The sequence below is a fragment of the Mesoplodon densirostris genome, chromosome 6 (assembly GCF_025265405.1).
Source record: "Mesoplodon densirostris isolate mMesDen1 chromosome 6, mMesDen1 primary haplotype, whole genome shotgun sequence".
Lineage (NCBI taxonomy): Eukaryota > Metazoa > Chordata > Mammalia > Artiodactyla > Ziphiidae > Mesoplodon > Mesoplodon densirostris.
The window spans coordinates 61,870,243-61,890,786 of NC_082666.1; the positions used below are offsets into that span (position 1 = coordinate 61,870,243).

At 36.9% G+C, this 20,544-nt stretch overlaps 1 protein-coding gene across 1 annotated transcript in view; it reads right to left on the reverse strand.

Moving 5' to 3' along the window:
* The window catches only part of CCDC171 (coiled-coil domain containing 171), a 346,670-nt gene that overhangs the window by 128,271 nt on the left and 197,855 nt on the right, over window positions 1–20,544 (reverse strand). Inside the window, exons 20-22 of the mRNA XM_060101112.1 lie at window positions 11,976–12,202; window positions 11,305–11,487; window positions 7,440–7,625 (exon numbers count right to left, since the gene is read on the reverse strand). Of these exons, the coding sequence (XP_059957095.1) occupies window positions 7,440–7,625; window positions 11,305–11,487; window positions 11,976–12,202 (596 nt within the window). The remainder of the gene's footprint in view (window positions 1–7,439; window positions 7,626–11,304; window positions 11,488–11,975; window positions 12,203–20,544) is intronic.

Consider the following 20,544-nt stretch of genomic DNA (forward strand, 5'->3'; position numbering starts at 1 on the left):
AATTTCACTTTATCATAATCTTCCTTCAGGTTATCATGTATCATCTTTTCTTTTTGTCATTGTTAATTCCCCAAAAGTAAAATCTACATCTACTACTTTCACTTCCCATCCACACACTGGATGTAATAACAGTAGGAATTTTAAAGCCAACAAATCTAAATACAAATTCCTACTTTAATATTTACTTTTTGAGGAACTTTGGTCAAATTACTAACATCTCTGAGTTTTAGTTCCCTAATCTGTAAAGGAGGAAATTATGCTGCCTGTATCATGGGTTGCTGTAAGGGTTGAACGTGATAATATATTCAAAGTGTCTAGCAGTTACCACTCAATAAACAAACTAACGTCTTTCTATTCTTTGCCATGTGAAATCTGGCCTCTGGTTCCACCATTGTTCTAGCCGAGGCCCAGAGGAAAGTACATCATGTATGGAGAATTCTAACTTTAATTGGTTAGGCATAGCTTAGAAGCAGAAAAGCATATTCGGCTACAACAAACTAGAGGTTCAAGTATCACAAGATTTTTAAACCCAAGTGGCCTATTCAATGTACAAGAAACAAAACTTAGGACACGGGGGCTTCCCTGGTGGCGCAGTGGTTGAGAATCCACCTGCCAATGCAGGGGACATGGGTTCGAGCCCTGGTCTGGGAGGATCCCATGTGCCGCGGAGCGACTGGGCCCGTGAGCCACAACTACTGAGCCTGCGCATCTGGAGCCTGTGCTCCGCAACAAGAGAGGCCGCGGCAGTGAGAAGCCCGCGCACTGCAATGAAGAGTGGCCCCCGCTCGCTGCAACTAGAGAAAGCCCTCGCACAGAAATGAAGACCCAACACAGCCGAAAATAAATAAATAAAAATGGGAATCCCCTCCCCCATTGCCAGCAACTTTCACACTTCATTCCCCCTTCCCTATAAAAAATAAAATAAAAAAATAAAATAAAAACTTAGGATACTCTCACCCACCTAGCTTAAACAGATTAAAAACATATACACAAAATTAGGAATAAGAAAGAGGTGATGATATCAGACACATGTTAACTTTTAATGATTATAAGGAAAAATACGGCATACTCCTAGGTATATACAAACACATTTTCAAAGTTGGATGAAATGCAAGATTTCTATAGAAATATATAGTCAGGCAACTGATTTAAGAAGGCCCAAAGTCCAGTTCAAAATGATATTTCTTCTCCCTACAAAAACTCCATTTTAGGAAGAAGTATCAACAAACAACAACAAAAATAAAGAGAGAAGGGCTATCAACCGAAGAAAATTTTCAGAATATATGAAAAGCAAGAATAGCTGACAAATGAAGTGCAGCAGAGGAAGCTTCAGCCTTCAGCCTAGAGTCCATGTGGAAGACGTGTACAGAAAAGAGGCGTGGTGGTGCTCTACGGCCTAGAAGAGCTCAAGATGTGAAAACACAAGGAACAATACAAGGCAGGCATAAGTCCAGGGCCAGAGGACAGAAATTATTTGAAAGACTGCACTCAGAATGACCAACCACACCCACATGCCCCTCCCCCAACCAGGCAGAATCCACTGTAAACAGACATCTACCTGCAAGGAAAAAAAAGAAATGTATTCCATAAAATGAACTAAAACCACACAGAAATTGGATGAGTTCTCTAAGAGAGAAACAGGCAGCTGGGTATGGGTGACAGTGCCAGAGAACAAAGACCAGTACTGACATTTGGGGGTCACCCAGCCTAACAGCCAGCTCACAGCCCCCCCCTTTTTTTTTTTTTTTCCATTGTTTTTATTAGTTTCTGCTTTATAACAAAGTGAATCAGTCATACATATACATCTGTTCCCACATCCCCTCCCTCATGCATCTCCCTCCCTCCCACCCTCCCCATCCCTCCCCTCCAGGCAGTCACAAAGCACCGAGCTGATCTCCCTGTGCTCTGCGGCTGCTTCCCACTATCTATCTACCCTACGTTTGGTAGTGTATATATGTCCATGCCTCTCTTTCGCTTTGTCACAGCTTACCCTTCCCCCTCCCCATATCCTCAAGTCCATTCTCAAGTAGGTCTGTGTCTTTATTCCCGTTTTACCCCTAGGTTCTTCATGACATTTTTTTAACATCTTTATTGCTTTACAATGGTGTGTTAGTTTCTGCTTTATAACAAAGTGAATCAGTTATACATATACATATGTTCCCATATCTCTTCCCTCTTGCGTCTCCCTCCCTCCCACCCTCCCTATCCCACCCCTCTAGGTGGTCACAAAGCACTGAGCTGATCTCCCTGTGCTATGCGGCTGCTTCCCACCAGCTATCTATTTTACGTTTGGTAGTGTATATATGTCCATGCCACTCTCTCACTTTGTCCCAGCTTACCCTTCCCCCTCCCCATATCCTCAAGTCCATTCTCTAGTAGGTCTGCATCTTTATTCCTGTCCTGCCCCAGATTCTTCATGACCTTTTCTTTTTTTTTTTTAGATTCCATATATATGTGTTAGCATACAGCATTTATTTTTCTCTTTCTGACTTACTTCACTCTGTATGACAGACTCTAGGTCCATCCACCTCACTACAAATAACTCAATTTCGTTTCTTTTTATGGCTGAGTAATATTCCATGTGTATATGTCCCACATCTTCTTCATCCATTCATCTGTTGATGGACACTTAGGTTGCTTCCACGTCCTGGCTATTGTAAATAGAGCTGCAGTGAACATTGTGGTACATGACTCTTTTTGAATTATGGTTTTCTCAGGGTATATGCCCAGTAGTGGGATTGCTGGGTCGTATGGTAGTTCTATTTGTTGTTTTCTTAAGGAACCTCCATACTGTCACAGCCCCTTCTAAAGGAAAGCCAACCAGCCACCAAGACTTGTCTCTGTACAAAGAGCACCTGATTAGCTTTTCTTTTTCTTCATTTGTAAGTTTGAATGACAAAACAAATCTTTACCATAAATTTGAGGAAAGCCTAGGTTCCAGTTACTAGGGTTACATAACAAATTGCTCCATAATGCAGTGGTGTAAAACAACTATTTATTAGGCTTATGCATTCTGGGATCAGGAAATAAAATATGGCACAGCAGAGACTGCTCCTCTCTGCTCCCTGATAAATGGGGTCTCAGCAGAAGGCTGGATTGTGAAATCATCTGAAGGCTCATTCACACATGTCTGGCAGTTGATGCTGCCCGGCTGCAAGAGACCTTGGCTGGGGCCATTAGCTGAAAACAGCCCTATGTAGCTCACCACATGACCTGGGTCTGAGAGAGACTCCAGAGAAAGACGAGAGTGAGAGCAAGAGAATGAACGGGCCAAAGCCATGCTGCCTCCTATGACCTGGTCCTACAAGTCCTGCAGTGTCACTTTGTCCTTGTTCTACTCATAGCAGCAGTCAAAAGGCCTATCTAATTTCAGAGAGCGGGAAATAGACCTCACTTCTTGATATGAGAGCAGCAAGGCTCTGGAAGCATTTGTGGGACCAGAATTACTGCTGTGACCATTTGGCAAAATGCAATCTTCCATACCTTCAACATGAAAGAAAGGGAGCAACAGAAACAAACAAAAAATATATAGAGAGACCTCAGGAGAATGAGAACTTAAATAATTGTTTATTGTCTATCAAAACTCACAATAAAAAACCACAATTTAAGAAGATACAGAAACTATCTTTTAAAAAGGATGTTATGAAAAGAGAACCAAAGAATTAAAATCAATTCTTAGAAATTAAAAATATGATACCAATACAAAATATTTAAATATAAAAATTAAGAGAAATTTATAGACTTTACCAGAATCTAAAATGCAAAGACAGAAAATAGAAGAGAAATTATAAGAACCACAGAGATCAAGCCAGGATTTTTGACTTCTGACAGACTAATAAGTGTTCCAGAAAGAGAAAAGAGGAAAAAAAACAGGAGGAAATGAGAATGAATTCTGAAGCGTCTATCGAGTATTATTGCACAAGGTAGAAATGTTAATCCTCCAAGGCTTACCATCTACCTCATTTTGGTACTCTCCTACCACTGGTACTGAGATGAACTTCAAATAGTCTAAATTATAAACACTCAGTTGAAGAAAAGCATTTGAAAGCTAAATAGCTGCAGATTAAGACACTTCTAGAATTATTCCAATTTCCATTTCTAGCTACTTTAACCAATTTTCTTTTTAAAAAAATCTCTCATAGAGAGAAAATAAAATTCCCCAAATTCTGAAAGAAAATGCTGTACTGGAAATAGAATAGGCTATGAAGTTAGGCAGATTCTGAGTTCAAATTCTGACTCCAAAATCTACAAATATGTGACTCTGGGAAAATTTATTAATAACTCAGATCCTTAATTCATTATATATTCATAATTTATTATGCTATTTTATGTTAACTTTCCAGGTAATTGCAAGGATTACAGAAAATGTGTATAAAGCATCTAATTCATAGGAGTTATATTTTTAACATGACTCAAAATCCTCATGAGAATCCACAGGTGTGAGAACCACATTCCCACTTTGCCTAAATCAAAGAAACATTCTCTGAGCTAATGCTAGGATGACTGATCCCCCCCATTGCCTGGTCTCATCTACTCCTTGTCTGTACTTCCAGTTACCAATTATGGGATTGATGTTTTTAAGGCGGAAGCCTGTCGCAATATGAGTTCTGCAAACGGGAGGCAGATCAATAGGTTTTATTTCTAACACTGTGAAATAGAAAAGTATTCTCATCTGAGATTCAGTCATAGATGGAAGAAGAAAAGCTGGGGTGATTCTGTTTCCTGCTTCCATGCCATGAGAGGAGAAACTTGAGAGAGTTAGACAAAAAAAGAGAAAAAGTAAATTCCTCCAACTTTTCTCTAAATGGATTACCACCATACAAGTCTGAGAACCCAGGAGGAAAGGAAACATTTTAACAGCAGACTGGCCTAAAGTCTCAAAGCCATGCATGTAATGACTATCTCATAATAGTACTGTGAGCTGTGAGAGGACTCAGACAATGATTTGGCCACTAGAGGCTGTCAGAGTAAATTAGAATTCACCATTTCAGTCAAGGTGCAATGATGAGTCTAGGGATAAATAGTAAAGAATTAGTAAGAAAGATATCTAATTGTACACAGATATTCGTTCCTTAAAAGAGTTTATACAATAGAAATCAGCCAGCTCCCTTCATGAACTTTCTCTGTTCAGCAATTTTTATAAAAAATTTTTCTTAATTGCAAAGAAAGAAAATCTGTGAAATCTGGATCTTACTAAAGCAGGCTTTGTAAATTCAGACCATAAGTGAAGCAAAGCACTTGCCACCACCCGGGGGCAGCATACCATCAACTGCTGGAAGTGACCAAAGGGCAAAGAGCCAACAGAAGACTTAACATGCAAACGACAAAGACCACACCCAAAATATGTCATAGAATAGGTTTCTAACAATATGCATTCCTAAATATATTCAGATATACAAACATGTATAGCTTATATATTTACATAGACAATATATAAGTAGAAATATATAATTATATATAAAATTATATTGTTATAAATTGTATATCTGTATAATACATATAATTTATATATGAAATATGTGACTATATAATTAGTATATATGTAATTTACACATACATGAAATATATGTAATTTATTTTTATAAAGTATAATTGTATAGTATGTGTATGTATATACATATAACTGAGTATATGTATATATACATGTATATATGCATGTATATTGGTATAATATATATGAATATTATTGAAAATGGAAAAACCAATATGTTATTTTTTATCTACTAAAATGGGAATTTTGAAAATAAATTGTACAATTTCTTCTTGTAAAGCTCAAGAAAGAATTTTCTCTCCCATGTAGCTTAATTCAGAATATTATTAAAAGGCTTGATAAGGGTAAATCAGATTCATCACTATTGAGTTTTCCTTAAGTGGGCAACATATGACAGGTGATAGGAATATGCATATTTTCAAGTGTAGAAGTGATAATATCTGTTCTAAAACTAACCTAAGAATGAATTTGTGAAAAGGCAAATATTTTTTTACTCTTTCATGGAAATATTCTTATAATACACAAAGAAAACATAGCACTTATCAACTTTCCCTTTAAATAGGTGTGAAGCATTTTATTTTTCTTAAATATATGAAAATTTCCTGCTGTGACAAATTAATATTACAATTTTTCAACAGCAACAGTCTTTAAACCTATTAAGGTCCCAAAGAGAAGCCTTTTAAGCAATATTAACAAATGTATTTTCCTTTACATAAAGCAACTTCATCATATATATTCCTAAGTCCTCTGTAGATATTTTTGTTTCTTCATATATAAATATAAACAATAATACTTATTTCTAACATGTTATAACTGTTAAAATAATATGAAGTGCCTTACAATGTGTCTAACTGAAGTATATGCTCAGAAATGTTAGTTCTTCCTCTTTTCTAAAACTACACTACAAATAGCAAACTAACTTTACATAAAATTATGTGAATAAAAAACATCTGTGTGGGGGGAAATTCGTTGTTCCTTTTTACGCTCGGTGCAAAATAGGGCTTCCCTGGTGGCGCAGTGGTTGAGAGTCCGCCTGCCGGTGCAGGGGACACGGGTTCGTGCCCCAGTCCAGGAAGATCCCACATGCTGCGGAGCGGCTGGGCCCATGAGCCATGGCCGCTGAGCCTGCACGTCCAGAGCCTGTGCTCCACAACAGGAGAGGCCACAACAGTGAGAGGCCCGCGTACCGCAAAAAAAAAAAAAAAAAAAAAAAAATAAGAATCAGAGAGACCTAGACCCAAAACCTTTCACATCCAAAAGACATGTGAATTTTCAATGTTTGGAGGGCATAAAACAAGAAAAAGAAAAAAACTAAGGACAGGAAGAAATGAAGATAAGTGAATGAAACAAAGAATAAAATTATTACTGGAAAAATCTCTACTTGGTTTCCATCCGGCAAAGCCTACTTCTACATTTTCAATACATGTGAATCAAGCTTGGAATTGAGGTCCCAGAACCTTGTTTCATTGCATCCTTATAAGTTCTTTTTTTAAAAAGATATATTTAATTAATTATTTATTTATTTAATTTTTGGCTGCATTGGGTCTGCGTTGCTGTGCGTGGGCTTTCTCTAGGTGCAGCGTGTGGGGGCTACTCTTCGTTGTGGTGCACGGGCTTCTCATTGCAGTGGCTTCTCTTGTTGTGGAGCATGGGCTCTAGGTGCACAGGCTTCAGTAGTTGTTGCACGTGGGCTCAGTAGTTGTGGCTCACGGGCTTAGTTGCTCTGCGGCACGTGGGATCTTCCTGGACCAGGACTCGAACTTATGTCCCCTGCATTGGCAGGTTGATTCGTAACCACTGCGCCACCAGGTAAGTCCCATCCTTCTAAGTTCTCACAGAATAAAATTTCGTATCTTGGGATCTCTTCCCTGTTCAAGAGATGTACATGATTCCCTCAAAGACCCACACCTGGAAGAAATAGACCCTAATGCAAGGGATGTTTTCCTACCTTAACAGCCTCTCCAAGAGTTTGGTTTCTGTCAGCTTCCTCACTGGAATGTAATTCAAGCTTATAATTCAACTCCTGTAGTTGCTGTGCCTGCTCCTTCAATAGCATTTGAGCCTGCTGTTCCCGTAGTAATGCATTATTCAATTCTTCACATGCACTTTCAAACTTCTCCTGGGTGATCAATTTCTGAACAAAGCAAAAAAATTTTAATTATAAGCTAACTGCATTGTTGTATCATTTAATCTTCAGAACTCTATTTGCTAACATAAAGAGAATACAAACATTTCTAAATATCTGATATATGACAAAAGTACAATTCATTTTTCTTAATTTCCTAATTCAAGATAAAAAACATCACTCTGGGGCTCTCCTGGTGGTGCAGTGGTTGAGAGTCCACCTGCCGATGCAGGGGACACGGGTTTGTGCCCCGGTGCGGGAGGATCCCACATGCCACGGAGTGGCTGGGCCTGTGAGCCATGGCCGCTGAGCCTGCGCATCCGGAGCCTGTGCTCCACAACAGGAGAGGCCACAACAGTGAGAGGCCTGCATACCGCAAAAAAAAGAAAAAAAAAGAAAAAAAAAATCACTCTGATTTTTTTTTTTTTTTGGCCGTGCCATGCAACATGCAGTTCCCCAACCAAGGATTGAACGCATGCCCCCTGTAGTAGAAGCGTGGAGTTTTAACCACTGGACCACCAGCGAAGCCCCACATCACTCTGATTTTTAAAGCACAACAGCTATACTCCCAAAGTTATAATTTTTAGTCAAATAAAATCTCAGGAAATATTCATGTTCTAAGTAAATCCATAACGCTCGGTTTAAATCTTGATACATGAGCACTTTTTATAAAGATAACGATGTGGGAATTAAAGCTTTTAACAAGTTCAAATGCTTTTAAAGGATAACCTGAAAGTCTGTGTTCAGTGTATGTTACCATTAAAGTTTTCCTGGTCAAACTACCCTCTTCTTGGAGAGTCCTTACCACAGCATACCTCTCTCACTCCCACCACCACTCACACTATTGCCATCTTCTTGTATTTTCTTCACAGCCATTATCATTATCTAAATTCACCTCAGATAGTTGTTCACTTTTTTATTGCCTGTCTGCACCCTTCCACCAATCACACATTTAAGGATGTGAGCTCCACAGGGCAGAGGCCTCCTTCAGCTTGCTCACCCATCACACAGAGGAGTGCCTGGCATTCAGTAGCTTCTCAGTAGGTATTTGCTGAATAAAAGAATATCTATTCATATATAAACACCTGCCAATAAAACTCTGCACAACTTTTACAATATCATGACTGCATCTGCTCTGGGATAACTGACAGTTCTAGAGAGGGGCCATCTCTTAAGGGGTATGTAATCCAGAACACGACATACTTGTATTATCTCCTGTGCAAAACTCTTAAACAAACAAAAATTAGTTACAACAAATGGCAAGAGACACCTTGATCTTGAGGTACAAAGAACAGAAATCTTTAACAAATGGTAGGTAACCTGAGAAATATATGTGGAAAACTAAAGGAAACCATGCAGGTCTCTTAATCACACTAAGTGTATATAAATCTATTTAAGACTGATAACTTTCCCATTGTTGAAAAGAATTTGAGGTGTCAACTTTTTAACATCCCTCTATTCGCTAATGGCACAGCACTTCTCTGGGTCTTGTGAACAAGTATTTTTGTACTTCTTCTACCTTTTACTTGTTATGCTGTTTTAAATTACCACTCCTTGCCATCAGAACATTCTGTTCTTTGCAATCCACTTGGCCTCTATAAATGAAGATCCCCGTCACTTTGCAGGACTTCTTCCCACTCTTCCAAAATTTCTCCTTTACCTAAAAACTTAGCTAATGTTAGCCTTTCTCTCGTCCATACATCCCTCCCAGAGACTAGTGCAATTCTGTTCACTCTTCTGTGACTAAATAGGGTCAAACAAGTATAGCAATGCAGAATAAGAAAGAGATAGTCTGTGAAAGCAGTTGTATGGAGCTAATAAACCAAAAACAATAAAAAGATCATGGGAGTTAGCTATTAAAGAACAACTGTCAGTAGATGATCATGGGAGTTAGCTGTTAAAGAGCACCTGTCAGGGGCTTCCCTGGTGGCGCAGTGGTTGAGAGTCTGCCTGCCGATGCAGGGGACACGGGTTCGTGCCCCGATCCCGGAAGATCCCACATGCCGCGGAGCGGCTGGGCCCGCGAGCCATGGCCGCAGAGCCTGTGTGTCCGGAGCCTGTGCTCCGCAACGGGAGAGGCCACAGCAGTGAGAGGCCTGCGTACAGCAAAAAAAAAAAAAAAAAAAAAAAAAAAAAAAAAAAAAGAGCACCTGTCAGTAGATGAACATGATATTCCAAAACAGTGCAGGTACTAAATCACTTTTGGTGGGCAGGATGTGTCCCCTTATGTTACAATTTTAGATTAACTATAAGAAGCTGTTTTGTTTGCCTCCTGTGTACTTTGCCTGAAATAAATGAAAGATGATGGTTGCAGGCACACTCCCTGATTTTTAAAGAGGAAAATAGCATCATTTCCCCATCTATTCTGTTTTTAGTAAAACGATCCTTTATTAACATAGCTGGATATGAACATTAACCACTTTAGTGAAGTGGTTGAAAGTTTGCGTTTTGGAGTCAGAATACCGAGGTTCAAATCCTGTCATTTCCACATACTAACTGTGTGACTTTTGGCAAGTTACTTAGCTGTTCTGTGCCCTACATTTCCTCATCTGTTAAAAAAAAAACAATGGATAATAATATTATTGAATTATTATTGATATGAGAGGACTAAATGAATCAACACCTTAAAGTGCTTAGGGGCAGTGCCTGATACATGTTCAATATGATCATTAAATGTTAGAAATCATCACTTTATAACTTTATACTACATAACTGGATGTCAAATATAAAAATTACATACACCATTCCTTCAATTATTATTTCAATTAATGCTATTTTTATTTCTACACTTCAGTGGAAGAAATTCACACTAAACATTTCTTGGAACACGTTCTTTGCTCTTGCTGCGAGCCAGTTACTCAACCAAAGTTTATTTGCCATAGCAGTTAACCATCCTAACTACAGCTTAATCATTTTCTATACTTTCAGTCACAGTATACATTTTTTTTTTTTTTTTTTTTTTTTTGCGGTACATGGGCCTCTCACTGCTGTGGCCTCTCCCTCCGCGGAGCACAGGCTCCAGATGCACAGGCTCAGCGGCCATGGCTCACTGGCCCAGCCGCTCCACAGCACGTGGGATCCTCCCGGACCGGGGCACGAACCCATGTCCCCTGCATCGGCAGGCAGACCCTCAACCACTGCGCCACCAGGGAAGCCCCACAGTATACATTTTAACAGGGCTATAAGCTCTGCTGACACAATCAATACTACTTTAAGCATCTGGAATAAATCTTTTTTTTTCAATGTTTTTTGAGATGATTTTAATGATGCTGTGCTTTTTATTTAATTGACACACAACACTGCTTAAGTTTAAGATGTACAATGTATTCATTTGATACACTTCTAACTTGCAAAACAATTACCACTGCAACCCTAGCTAACTCTATTAAGTCACATAATTATTACTTCTTTTTTGTCGTGAGAACATTTAAGTTCTAGTCTCTTAGCAAATTTGAAATGTATAATACATTACTGTTGGGGAATTTTAGAAGGGAAGTTTTCTAAAGAAGAAGAAATTCTATTAATGGGATTTGATCATTTGAAAAAGGAAACATAATAAAAAGTTAAGGAAAACAAACATATATATTTGCCCTGTGATATTTTATATACATATTATATGTATATAATACATATTTTATATCAGAGGAGAGCTCACCAAAGCCATAGTTTTTAAATCACATATACTTACTGACTGCCTAAGTTCATTTAACTGCATCTGAAGACCCTGGGTTTTGTCAAGCTCCTTCTTCAGTTCATTCACATTTTGTTTCAGTTCTGTGACCTCTAAGCGTAGTGAGTGGCGCTCCACTTCTGCTGTGTGCAGTCTTTGTGTAAATCCAAATATTTGCTTCTGTAATGATGCTGTGCTTTCCTATTGTCAAATAAGAGCAATTTTATAAAAAGTCACTTCAGATTTACTAGTAAGTCCATAGCAATGGTCATTTTACCAAATTAAATGTAACTTAGGTTATACAGAAAACAATACCAGCTCTTACTAAAACTTAAAGTGAAAGCTTTATTTTTTTATGTGACCAATAATTTGCCTTATATGAAATGAAAAATGAACAAATGAAGAAAATAAATAATCTAGATGGCTAGAAAACAGAAAAGATAATTGTTTATGTCTTACACAATTCTGTTGCAGTATACTTGTACAGAACAGTTAATTCAGAACTTTTGTATTTTGATATTATGGACACTTATTTGGAAGTTCTTTTATTTATCATATTAAACTATTATATGAAATCTAAAAGAAATCTACCTACACTTGTGTACAACTAATATAAACTACAAATAAATTTGATTCGGAGTTAAATTTACAAGTCCTAAAATCCCTATTTAATGAAATTGCATACATACCAAAATGGGCACATGGCCACGTAGACCGTTTTTCAGGGCCAGTGTGTTTACTTTATGAAGTCCACGGGCCAGCCTCTGAACCAGGGAATCTTTTTCCACATATGTAATACTCCTGTTGCTGTGCAAAGGTATACTGTCCATTGCCAGCTTAATTCTACCCATGAGTTTTGCGAAAGAATTCTTGGCTTCTCTTATAAGCAAATATCCACAAATTCTGGAATTTGGATCTTCAAAGAAAAAGAAAAAAAGCACAGAAAAATAAGAATTGTCTCTTGTTCATTTCACAACACTGCCAGTCACAACACAATGAAAATATTTTCTCAGTTATATCATTCCCATCCACCTGTAGTAATCCATTCAAGAAGTCCCCGCCTATATCAACTTTCACTATGTAAGAAATAGCCCACCTACTAAATAATGTATCTAAAGAAAATCTGCATGTATTTACAGTATGTCATTCATACTGAACACTATGACACTAAAAAATCATCACTCCTTTCTGTGTTTTAAAACCTAACAAATTCATTTTCTATTTACAACTACTGAAGCTTATTACCTTAATGTCACACTATTTATATTCTCAGACAAGAAAACATAACTTGCCTTATTCCAAGGCAATTAAAATTTTACAACTACAATTACTAATTTCCCCGTAGGATTTTGGTAATCATCCCTCTCATATAATGGACTTAAGGTCCCAGCATATCCAACATGGCCTGCTTACTGCTAGATTCATCAGGTCTGTAATTAATAATTGTATTTAATGTTGATAAATAAAATTGTCAGTGTTCTTTCTATTAATTGGTATTCCAAATAATGGTTAATAGGTTTATTTATGCCTTAATAAAAGTCGTGTAATTTAGTTTTCCCTCTGCTAGGCATGTCTTAATCTGTCATTACTTGTGTTACGATACTATCTGTGTAAAATGACGAACACGGAGAGACTCTTTAAATTCTGTAGTATACCATTCTGTATTTCAAGAACCTCTGCTGTTGGGAGTTAGTTTAAATCTTGTCTTTATATCGTAAGCACAAAAAGCATATTTGGCCAGTTTTATCCAAGAGAAAAATGTTCCATAATTCTAAGAACACATGGTTCGACACTGAAGAGCAGCACTGACTAAGAAGGTGATCCATCAGTGGTTTTCTATGTCAGAAAAAACCATCTCACGGAAGCCAGATAAAAGCTCATTGTTCTAGGAAATTTTCAGGAATACAAAAATGATAAAGTTTTCACAGATAAAGAGCCTTTAGAAGCAAAAATCAACTATAATTAAATTTTAATGAATAGTGGTTTTTTACTATATCACAGCAATGTGTTGTGTAGACACTAACCACTCTGAGAGGTGAAATTAAGTGGCAATATAATTCCATAAAGCATTCCTTTGAATTTTTAACAAGTGGGAAAGAGGCATACACTCTAAGTTACTGACTGCTACTCTCAATGAATTAGAGAGAGAGCACTAAATAATTTTATGCTTTGATGAATAAGAAGTATTTTTACGATATACTTCACATTATACAGTATAAAGTACAATTAATTCAATATTAAATAAATGAAGAAACAAAAAAATCCTCTAGTGACATAGTTGTAGAATTATTTGTATAATGATATAGAAGAGAAAAAATGCCACTAAAATTCCTCATGTCTAAACTTGTCTAGACTAGTTAAAATGTTTGACTTGTTACATTTAACAAATTCTTGTTTACACTAAATACATTTGTTAATCACTTTTCCCCTATCTAATAGCCTGTCTTTCAAGAAAGAAGAGGACTCTATGTTCTGCAACTACCTTTTCCAATAGAAGGGGCAATATTGCACATCTAAGGTTAAAATCTTCAAAACAAATTCACAGAGAATTGTTTCGACCAGTAGTTCTAAACCTGTGAATTACAGACCTTGAGGCAGGGGGGAGGGGAGGTTGAAAAGTTATTATAAGAGTTCCACCACTTTCAACTGCAGTATTGCCATTTGACCTTTATTTAGCCCTAAAAAAATATGTAGCATGAATAAATATATGCTTATGATGTTGTTAGTAATAAAATTAAAAGTCCTTCAAAACATTGCAGAAGTCAACTGCTGCTAAAAATACAACTATCGTGTGGGAAGAGCAGTCTACAATGTGTTTTCTTACTAAAATGGAATCCTCACACTCAGATTGAGAAACACGCCTTTAATGAAAAAAAAGGAAGAATGAATAATTATTTAATTAATATGTATGTAAATATGTCATTATTTAATTTAATAATAATGTGAGTCATGAATATAATAATAATAATAATGCCTAATGGTAATAATGTTCGAAATGTTAATCATGAGTAATGTTAACTGCATTAAAATTCGACTCAGTTCTAGACAGTTGGGAACATTTTCTCATCCTTGACACCTCCATCTTTCTTGCCATCTCCCTCACATCCAATCACATCACATTTCTACCATCTATTCAGTTTTTTCTGTGATCATGGCATTGTCTCACCTATGTTCTTACAAGGGTCTCCCTACACTTCTCCAGTCATTTCCCCTCTTCAATCCATCCTCCACTGTAGAAAAACTGACTTCTAAAACACAAATAGGATCTTGTCACGACCCCTGCTTAAGCTTCAGTGAGTCTCTTCAGATCTGGGAATAAATTTCAAACTCCTTAAACATGGCTCAGAAGGTTCTACATGATCTGATCCCTGCTTACTTTTCCAGGAGCATCTTTCACTATTATCCCTTTCATGTATAACTCCTTTCAAGTGGCCCCAACACATCACAATCATAGAGCACTCTTCTGAGCAAAAAAATGCCTGTGTCTTCAAAGAGCTGTAATTTGAAATTATGAATCAGTTTTCAAACTTGGGAGCCAATCATTAAGGTAAGATTCAAAACCGTGTTCTATCTAAAGATGAAACTAAAAATACTATGAAAAACAGCCCAAAATACTATTTTCAAAAAGTAATAAGAGAATGTCTTACCATATTTTAAAACTTCAAGAAATACTCATGAAAAGGGCAGTATGATACCGATACCAGAAGAGACAGGAAGACTAATGGAATTGACTGGAGAGACGGGAAATAGATCCAAGTACGTATAATAAATATATACTAAATGGCATATCTTAATTCACTAGGTAAAAGATAGATGACGGAATTAAAACGTATTGGGGCTAGCTGGTCATCCATACACAAATAAATATTATTAATTTCCTCACTACTTCTCTGAAAATAATTCCAGATAAAATCCAAGATCTAATGTAAAAATCAAAAATACTAGACCAAAATATGAACAACACCACCTGAGGTGAGGCTAGCCTTTCTAAATAAATCACCAAAGGAAAACCATAAAGTAAATGATTAATAATGTTAATCATATAAAAATGCACAAACAAAATTAAAATACAAACTGGAAAAATTATTTACACTATATGGCAAAGTGCTAATATGTGTGATACACAAGGAGTTCTTATAATTCTATAAGAAACAAACACACACCCATATATGAAATAATGAGATAATTTGTAAAAGAATATGAATGGGTGTAGAACAAATGAAAAGATATGCAACCGAACAGTCAAAATTACAAATAAGGAATGATACAGTTTCTTTTGCCTTTCAAATCGATAAAAATTAAAAAGATTGTTAAAACTTCATGCACCAAAGGCATTATGAGAAAGCCAGAACTCTCAGTACTGTTCAAAGGAGTGTAAGCAAAGCAACTTTTACAAAAGGCAGACTGGCAATACTTTCCAAACGTAAAATATGCAAACTCATTTCTGAGGAGTTTAGCCAAGGAAATAATTGCACAAGTATAAAATGATTTTATGTACAAACATGTTAATTACAGCATAGTTTATTATAATATTAATTAAAATAGTAAAAAAATATGAAAAAATGCCAATATCCATCAACAGGGAATTTTCAGAGTAAACTATATAAACAATGAAATAGTATGTGATCGAATACAATTAATGATGTACACCTACCGTATTGACATGGAAAGACATTTATTATCCAGTGAGTAGAAAAAAAATTATGATGAGGCATGATTGTATGACTCCCTCATATAAAACTGGGTGTGTTTGTATGTATACCTGTTGGTACACATGTCTGGGAGATTTGTAGAAATCATTCAAGTGTTAAGAATGATTGGGGATGGCCTTTTGGGTGATTTTTATTTCTTCTGTGCAGGTTTCTATACTGTGTGAAGTTTTCATACCAAGCATAAACACTTTTCCAGAAATAACAAAACTATTTTAAAAAGCACTGTCAGGCTTCCCTGGTGGCGCAGTGGTTGAGAGTCCGCCTGCCGATGCAGGGAACACGGGTTCGTGCCCCGGTCTGGGAGGATCCCACATGCCGCGGAGCAGCTGGGCTCGTGAGCCACGGCCGCTGAGCCTGCGTGTCCGGAGCCTGTGCTCCGCAATGGGAGAGGCCACAACAGTGAGAGGCCCGCGTACCGCAAAAAAAAAAAAAAAAAAAAAAAAAAAAAACCAGCACTGTATACTGTCTTCCTCATTCATTCATTAAACAGCTAGCTATAGGGCAACTCATATGCATGAAGGCACTGTGTTAGGCAATGTGGAGAGGAGATCTATAACACTGATTAAGAATCAGTAGCTCGGGGCTTCCCTGGTGGCGCAGTGGTTGAGAATCTGCCTGCTAATGCAGGGGACACGGGTTCGAGCCCTGGTCTGGGAGGATCCCACATGCCGCGGAGCAACTAGGCCCGTGAGCCACGACTACTGAGCCTGCGCGTCTGGAGCCTGTGCTCCGCAACAAGAGGCCGCGATAGTGAGAGGCCCGCGCACCGCGATGAAGAGTGGCCCCCGCTTGCCACAACTAGAGAAAGCCCTCGCACAGAAACGAAGACGCAACACAGCAAAAATAAATAAATTAATTAATAAAAACTCCTACCCCCAACATCAAAAAAAAAACAAAAAAAAGAATCAGCAGCTCCTGTTTCTATCAGCGTTATTGATAAATAATACTATAGATACAAATGCCCAATAATAGAACTACTCAAAAACATATCTTGATTTAGACAAATGGTATTTAGGGGAATGATTATCAAAAGCAGGGGTTCTAGGACTTCCCTGGTGGTGCAGTGGTTAAGAATCCACCTGCCAATGCAGGGGACATGGGTTCGAACCCTGGTCCGGGAAGATCCCACATGCCGCGGAGCAACTAAGCCCATGCGCCACAACTACTGAGCCTGCACTCTAGAGGCCACGAGCCACAACTACAGAGCCCACATGCCACAACTACTGAAGCCCGTGTGCCTGAAGCCCATGCTCCTCAACAAGAGAAGCCACCACAATGAGAAGCCTGCGCACCACAAGGAAGAGTAGCCCCTGCTCGCTGCAACTAGAGGAAAGCCTGCACGCAGCAACAAAGAACCAACACAGCCATAAATAAATAAATAAATAAATAAATAAATAGTATCCAGTTTTTTAAAAAACGCAGGGGTTCTTGCTCATTTTTTGTCCCGTGTATACCCTCAATAGCCTAGTAAAACCTATGGATCCCTTTCTTAGCATAATACTTTTAAACATGTTAAGTCAAAATATGTAGGGTTACAAAGGAAGCAAATTTTATTAAAATGTAGTTTTCAAACTATTTTAAGTTTTATTATAAATATATTATGCATAAGACTATACATTTAAAATGTAGACTGAAATTTTTTTTAAAGACATAGCATGGTGAAAGTTGTTGCTTAGCCAAACTAAGAATATTGAACTATGAGGTGATCTTTAACATGTCATGCTGGACATCAAATATTTTTATTTTTTAATTTTTTTATATTTAGAAGTGATTAGAATCCTGATCCACAAATATATACTGCTGCAAATGTAATTAAAGTTCCTATAGTTCACTTTACAAGGTATAAGTAGGCATCTCTCAAAAAATACTAGAGTGCTCCAAGATTCTTAAATTCTTAACATATACACACTACTATATATAAAATAGACAACCAACAAGGACCAACTGTATAGCACAGGGAACTACACTCAGTATTTTATAATAACCTATAACGGAAAAGAATATATATATATATATATATGTATAACTGAATCAATTTGCTGTACACTTGAAAATAACACAGCATTGTAAATCAACTATACTTAAATAAAAAAGTAAAATTTAGGGGCTTCCCTGGTGGCCCAGTGGTTGAGAGTCCGCCTGCCGAGGCAGGGGACACGGGTTCGTGCCCTGGTCTGGGAAAATCCCACATGCCGCGGAGCGGCTGGGCCCGTGAGCCATGGCCGCTGAGCCTGCGCGTCCAGAGCCTGTGCTCCGCAAAGGGAGAGGCCACAACAGTGAGAGGCCTGCGTACCGCAAAAAAAAAAAAAAAGTAAAATTTAAAAAAAGAAAACCTATTGTGGAAAGTTTTTTGTTCAAAAGTCAGTGAGTTCATCTTTGGCTAGGTCAACTTATTCAATAAGTTTATATCAGAAAGAAAAATGATTGTGAATCTATGGTTCAAATTTGATGCTATGAAGATAGAAGGAACTTAAGTAGCACTTTTGAAAGAGTTCTAAAGTGTTTCCAGGTGCTTGCAGGTTGCGCTTTCAAAGAAATCACAGAATTTTGTACTTAGGGAATACTGGAAAGCAACATAGACACGAAGAATATAGAAACTCAACTGGATGGATGAACAACTACTAGGTGTACAATTGTCCTGATACATGGCCAGCTACATTGCACCAGCATCCATCTGTACATAGAAGACTGTTATTACATACCATGTATGTGATGAGTCTCATGATTACTGATCATCAAAGATGAGCATAAACAATATCTGGAGATAGCTGCAACAACTGTATTACAACTTGAAAATATCTCTAATTCCTACTAGTAAATAAGTCACCATGCTGCTAATATTATCATGGTCTGTCATCACCATTCATAATTGAAGGAAATGTTCATTAATGGTTAGTGAAACAAGATGTAATTATTTTCCATCCAAGTCCACAGATGCTCCCCCTCTGAATTCTATCCACGGACCATTTTGAGAAGGGTTCTATGAACCCCAGATTAAGAGATCCCTTATCTAAGGAATATACTACACAATCATAAAACTATATCCTTCAGCCTCTGCTTCTGTGTCAACTTAAATAATAAGAAAGCTGCATACCTGGACTACTCCACTCAGAGAACCATAATATAATATGCTCTCAGTTTTCACTGAAGACAAACATAAGCAACACTAACAAGAAAAAAACTTCTGTATCTTCTATGAAGTAGCTTTTAAAGACATAAACTGTGAATGTTATTCAATATTTTCAATATGATAATCCACGTAATAAATTCCTCTTAGGGTTTAGTAGCAAAAAAAAGTATTAATGGTTTGCTCCGTATGTTTGGAGAAATAAGAGAGCATCTCATATCTGGGCAACAACAAGCAGCTCAGTTTAGCTAAACTGTAGGTTTATCAATGAGAGTACAGGGAGGTGAGACTATACAAATAAATGAGAATCAGATCAAGAAAGGTCTTGTACACCGAGCTAAAGAGTTGATTCATAAAGTAGGAAATGAGGAACAATACTGCTGCTGATACAAAGATATGTAACAAACCAAGCACTGCCAATATGCAATAACTCGTTTAAACCATTACAATAGCCAAGGAGATGGTACAATTATTATAGCCATTTAAAATAAGTGCGAGAAAAAGAACAATGAAAAATGGTACATAGAATGACCCAGTCATATTGGAATACACACAAAACAACTTGAAAGAAGTATACACAAATATTAATCATACTCTCAGGGAGATTACAAGAGCTATCTTATAATGATATTTTACAAATATCTGTAAGCTGCCATAATTTTTTTTCTGGAACAAGGTGGAGGTTTTAAATATTTTTAAATACACATGTATTATTTTAGAATAGATCTGAGAGGAAATTTTTTCTTTTTTTTTCTTTTACAAAAATCTTAAAAAATAATTGTGTTGTTTTTTTTAAGACAGTATCTGGATATTCAACTAAATCTTCTAAGAAAAGGCTCTTAAAAGTTTTCTACAAACTGCCTATAAGTTGCAAAATATGTAAAAGCCTCATATATGTTTCTTAAAATAATTTTGATTTTGTATATTATTTTAACAAATAAATATATTCTATGAAAATTGTGACACTAGAATTTTACACAGTCATGAACACTTCCAAGGATAAATTATTCATTCAAAAATTGTTAAGAATAATAGGCAAATAAATTTTAATTTAGAAAACAAAAATTCTTTCACATTTTCCATATGCTTGAAAATTCTCGGAATAAAATGTTTGAAAAAATATGGGAAAATGCAAGAATAATAATTTTAAAAGTCACAAAATAAAAGTCAGTAAGTTAAATGTGGCTCAAAATAGACACTAATAGCTCAAGTACTAAAAATGATCCACGGTCAGATTGTACTTATTTCAATTTCAGATATGAGTGAAATTATGTGTATAACAAAATTCTCTAAATTACTTCTTCTCACACTTTACTGTGGTTATAAATCATCTTGTTAAAATGCAGATTCTGGCTGAATAGCTCTGGAATGGAGTCTGAGATTGTGCATTTCTAACACCCCCCAGTTAATGCTGATGCT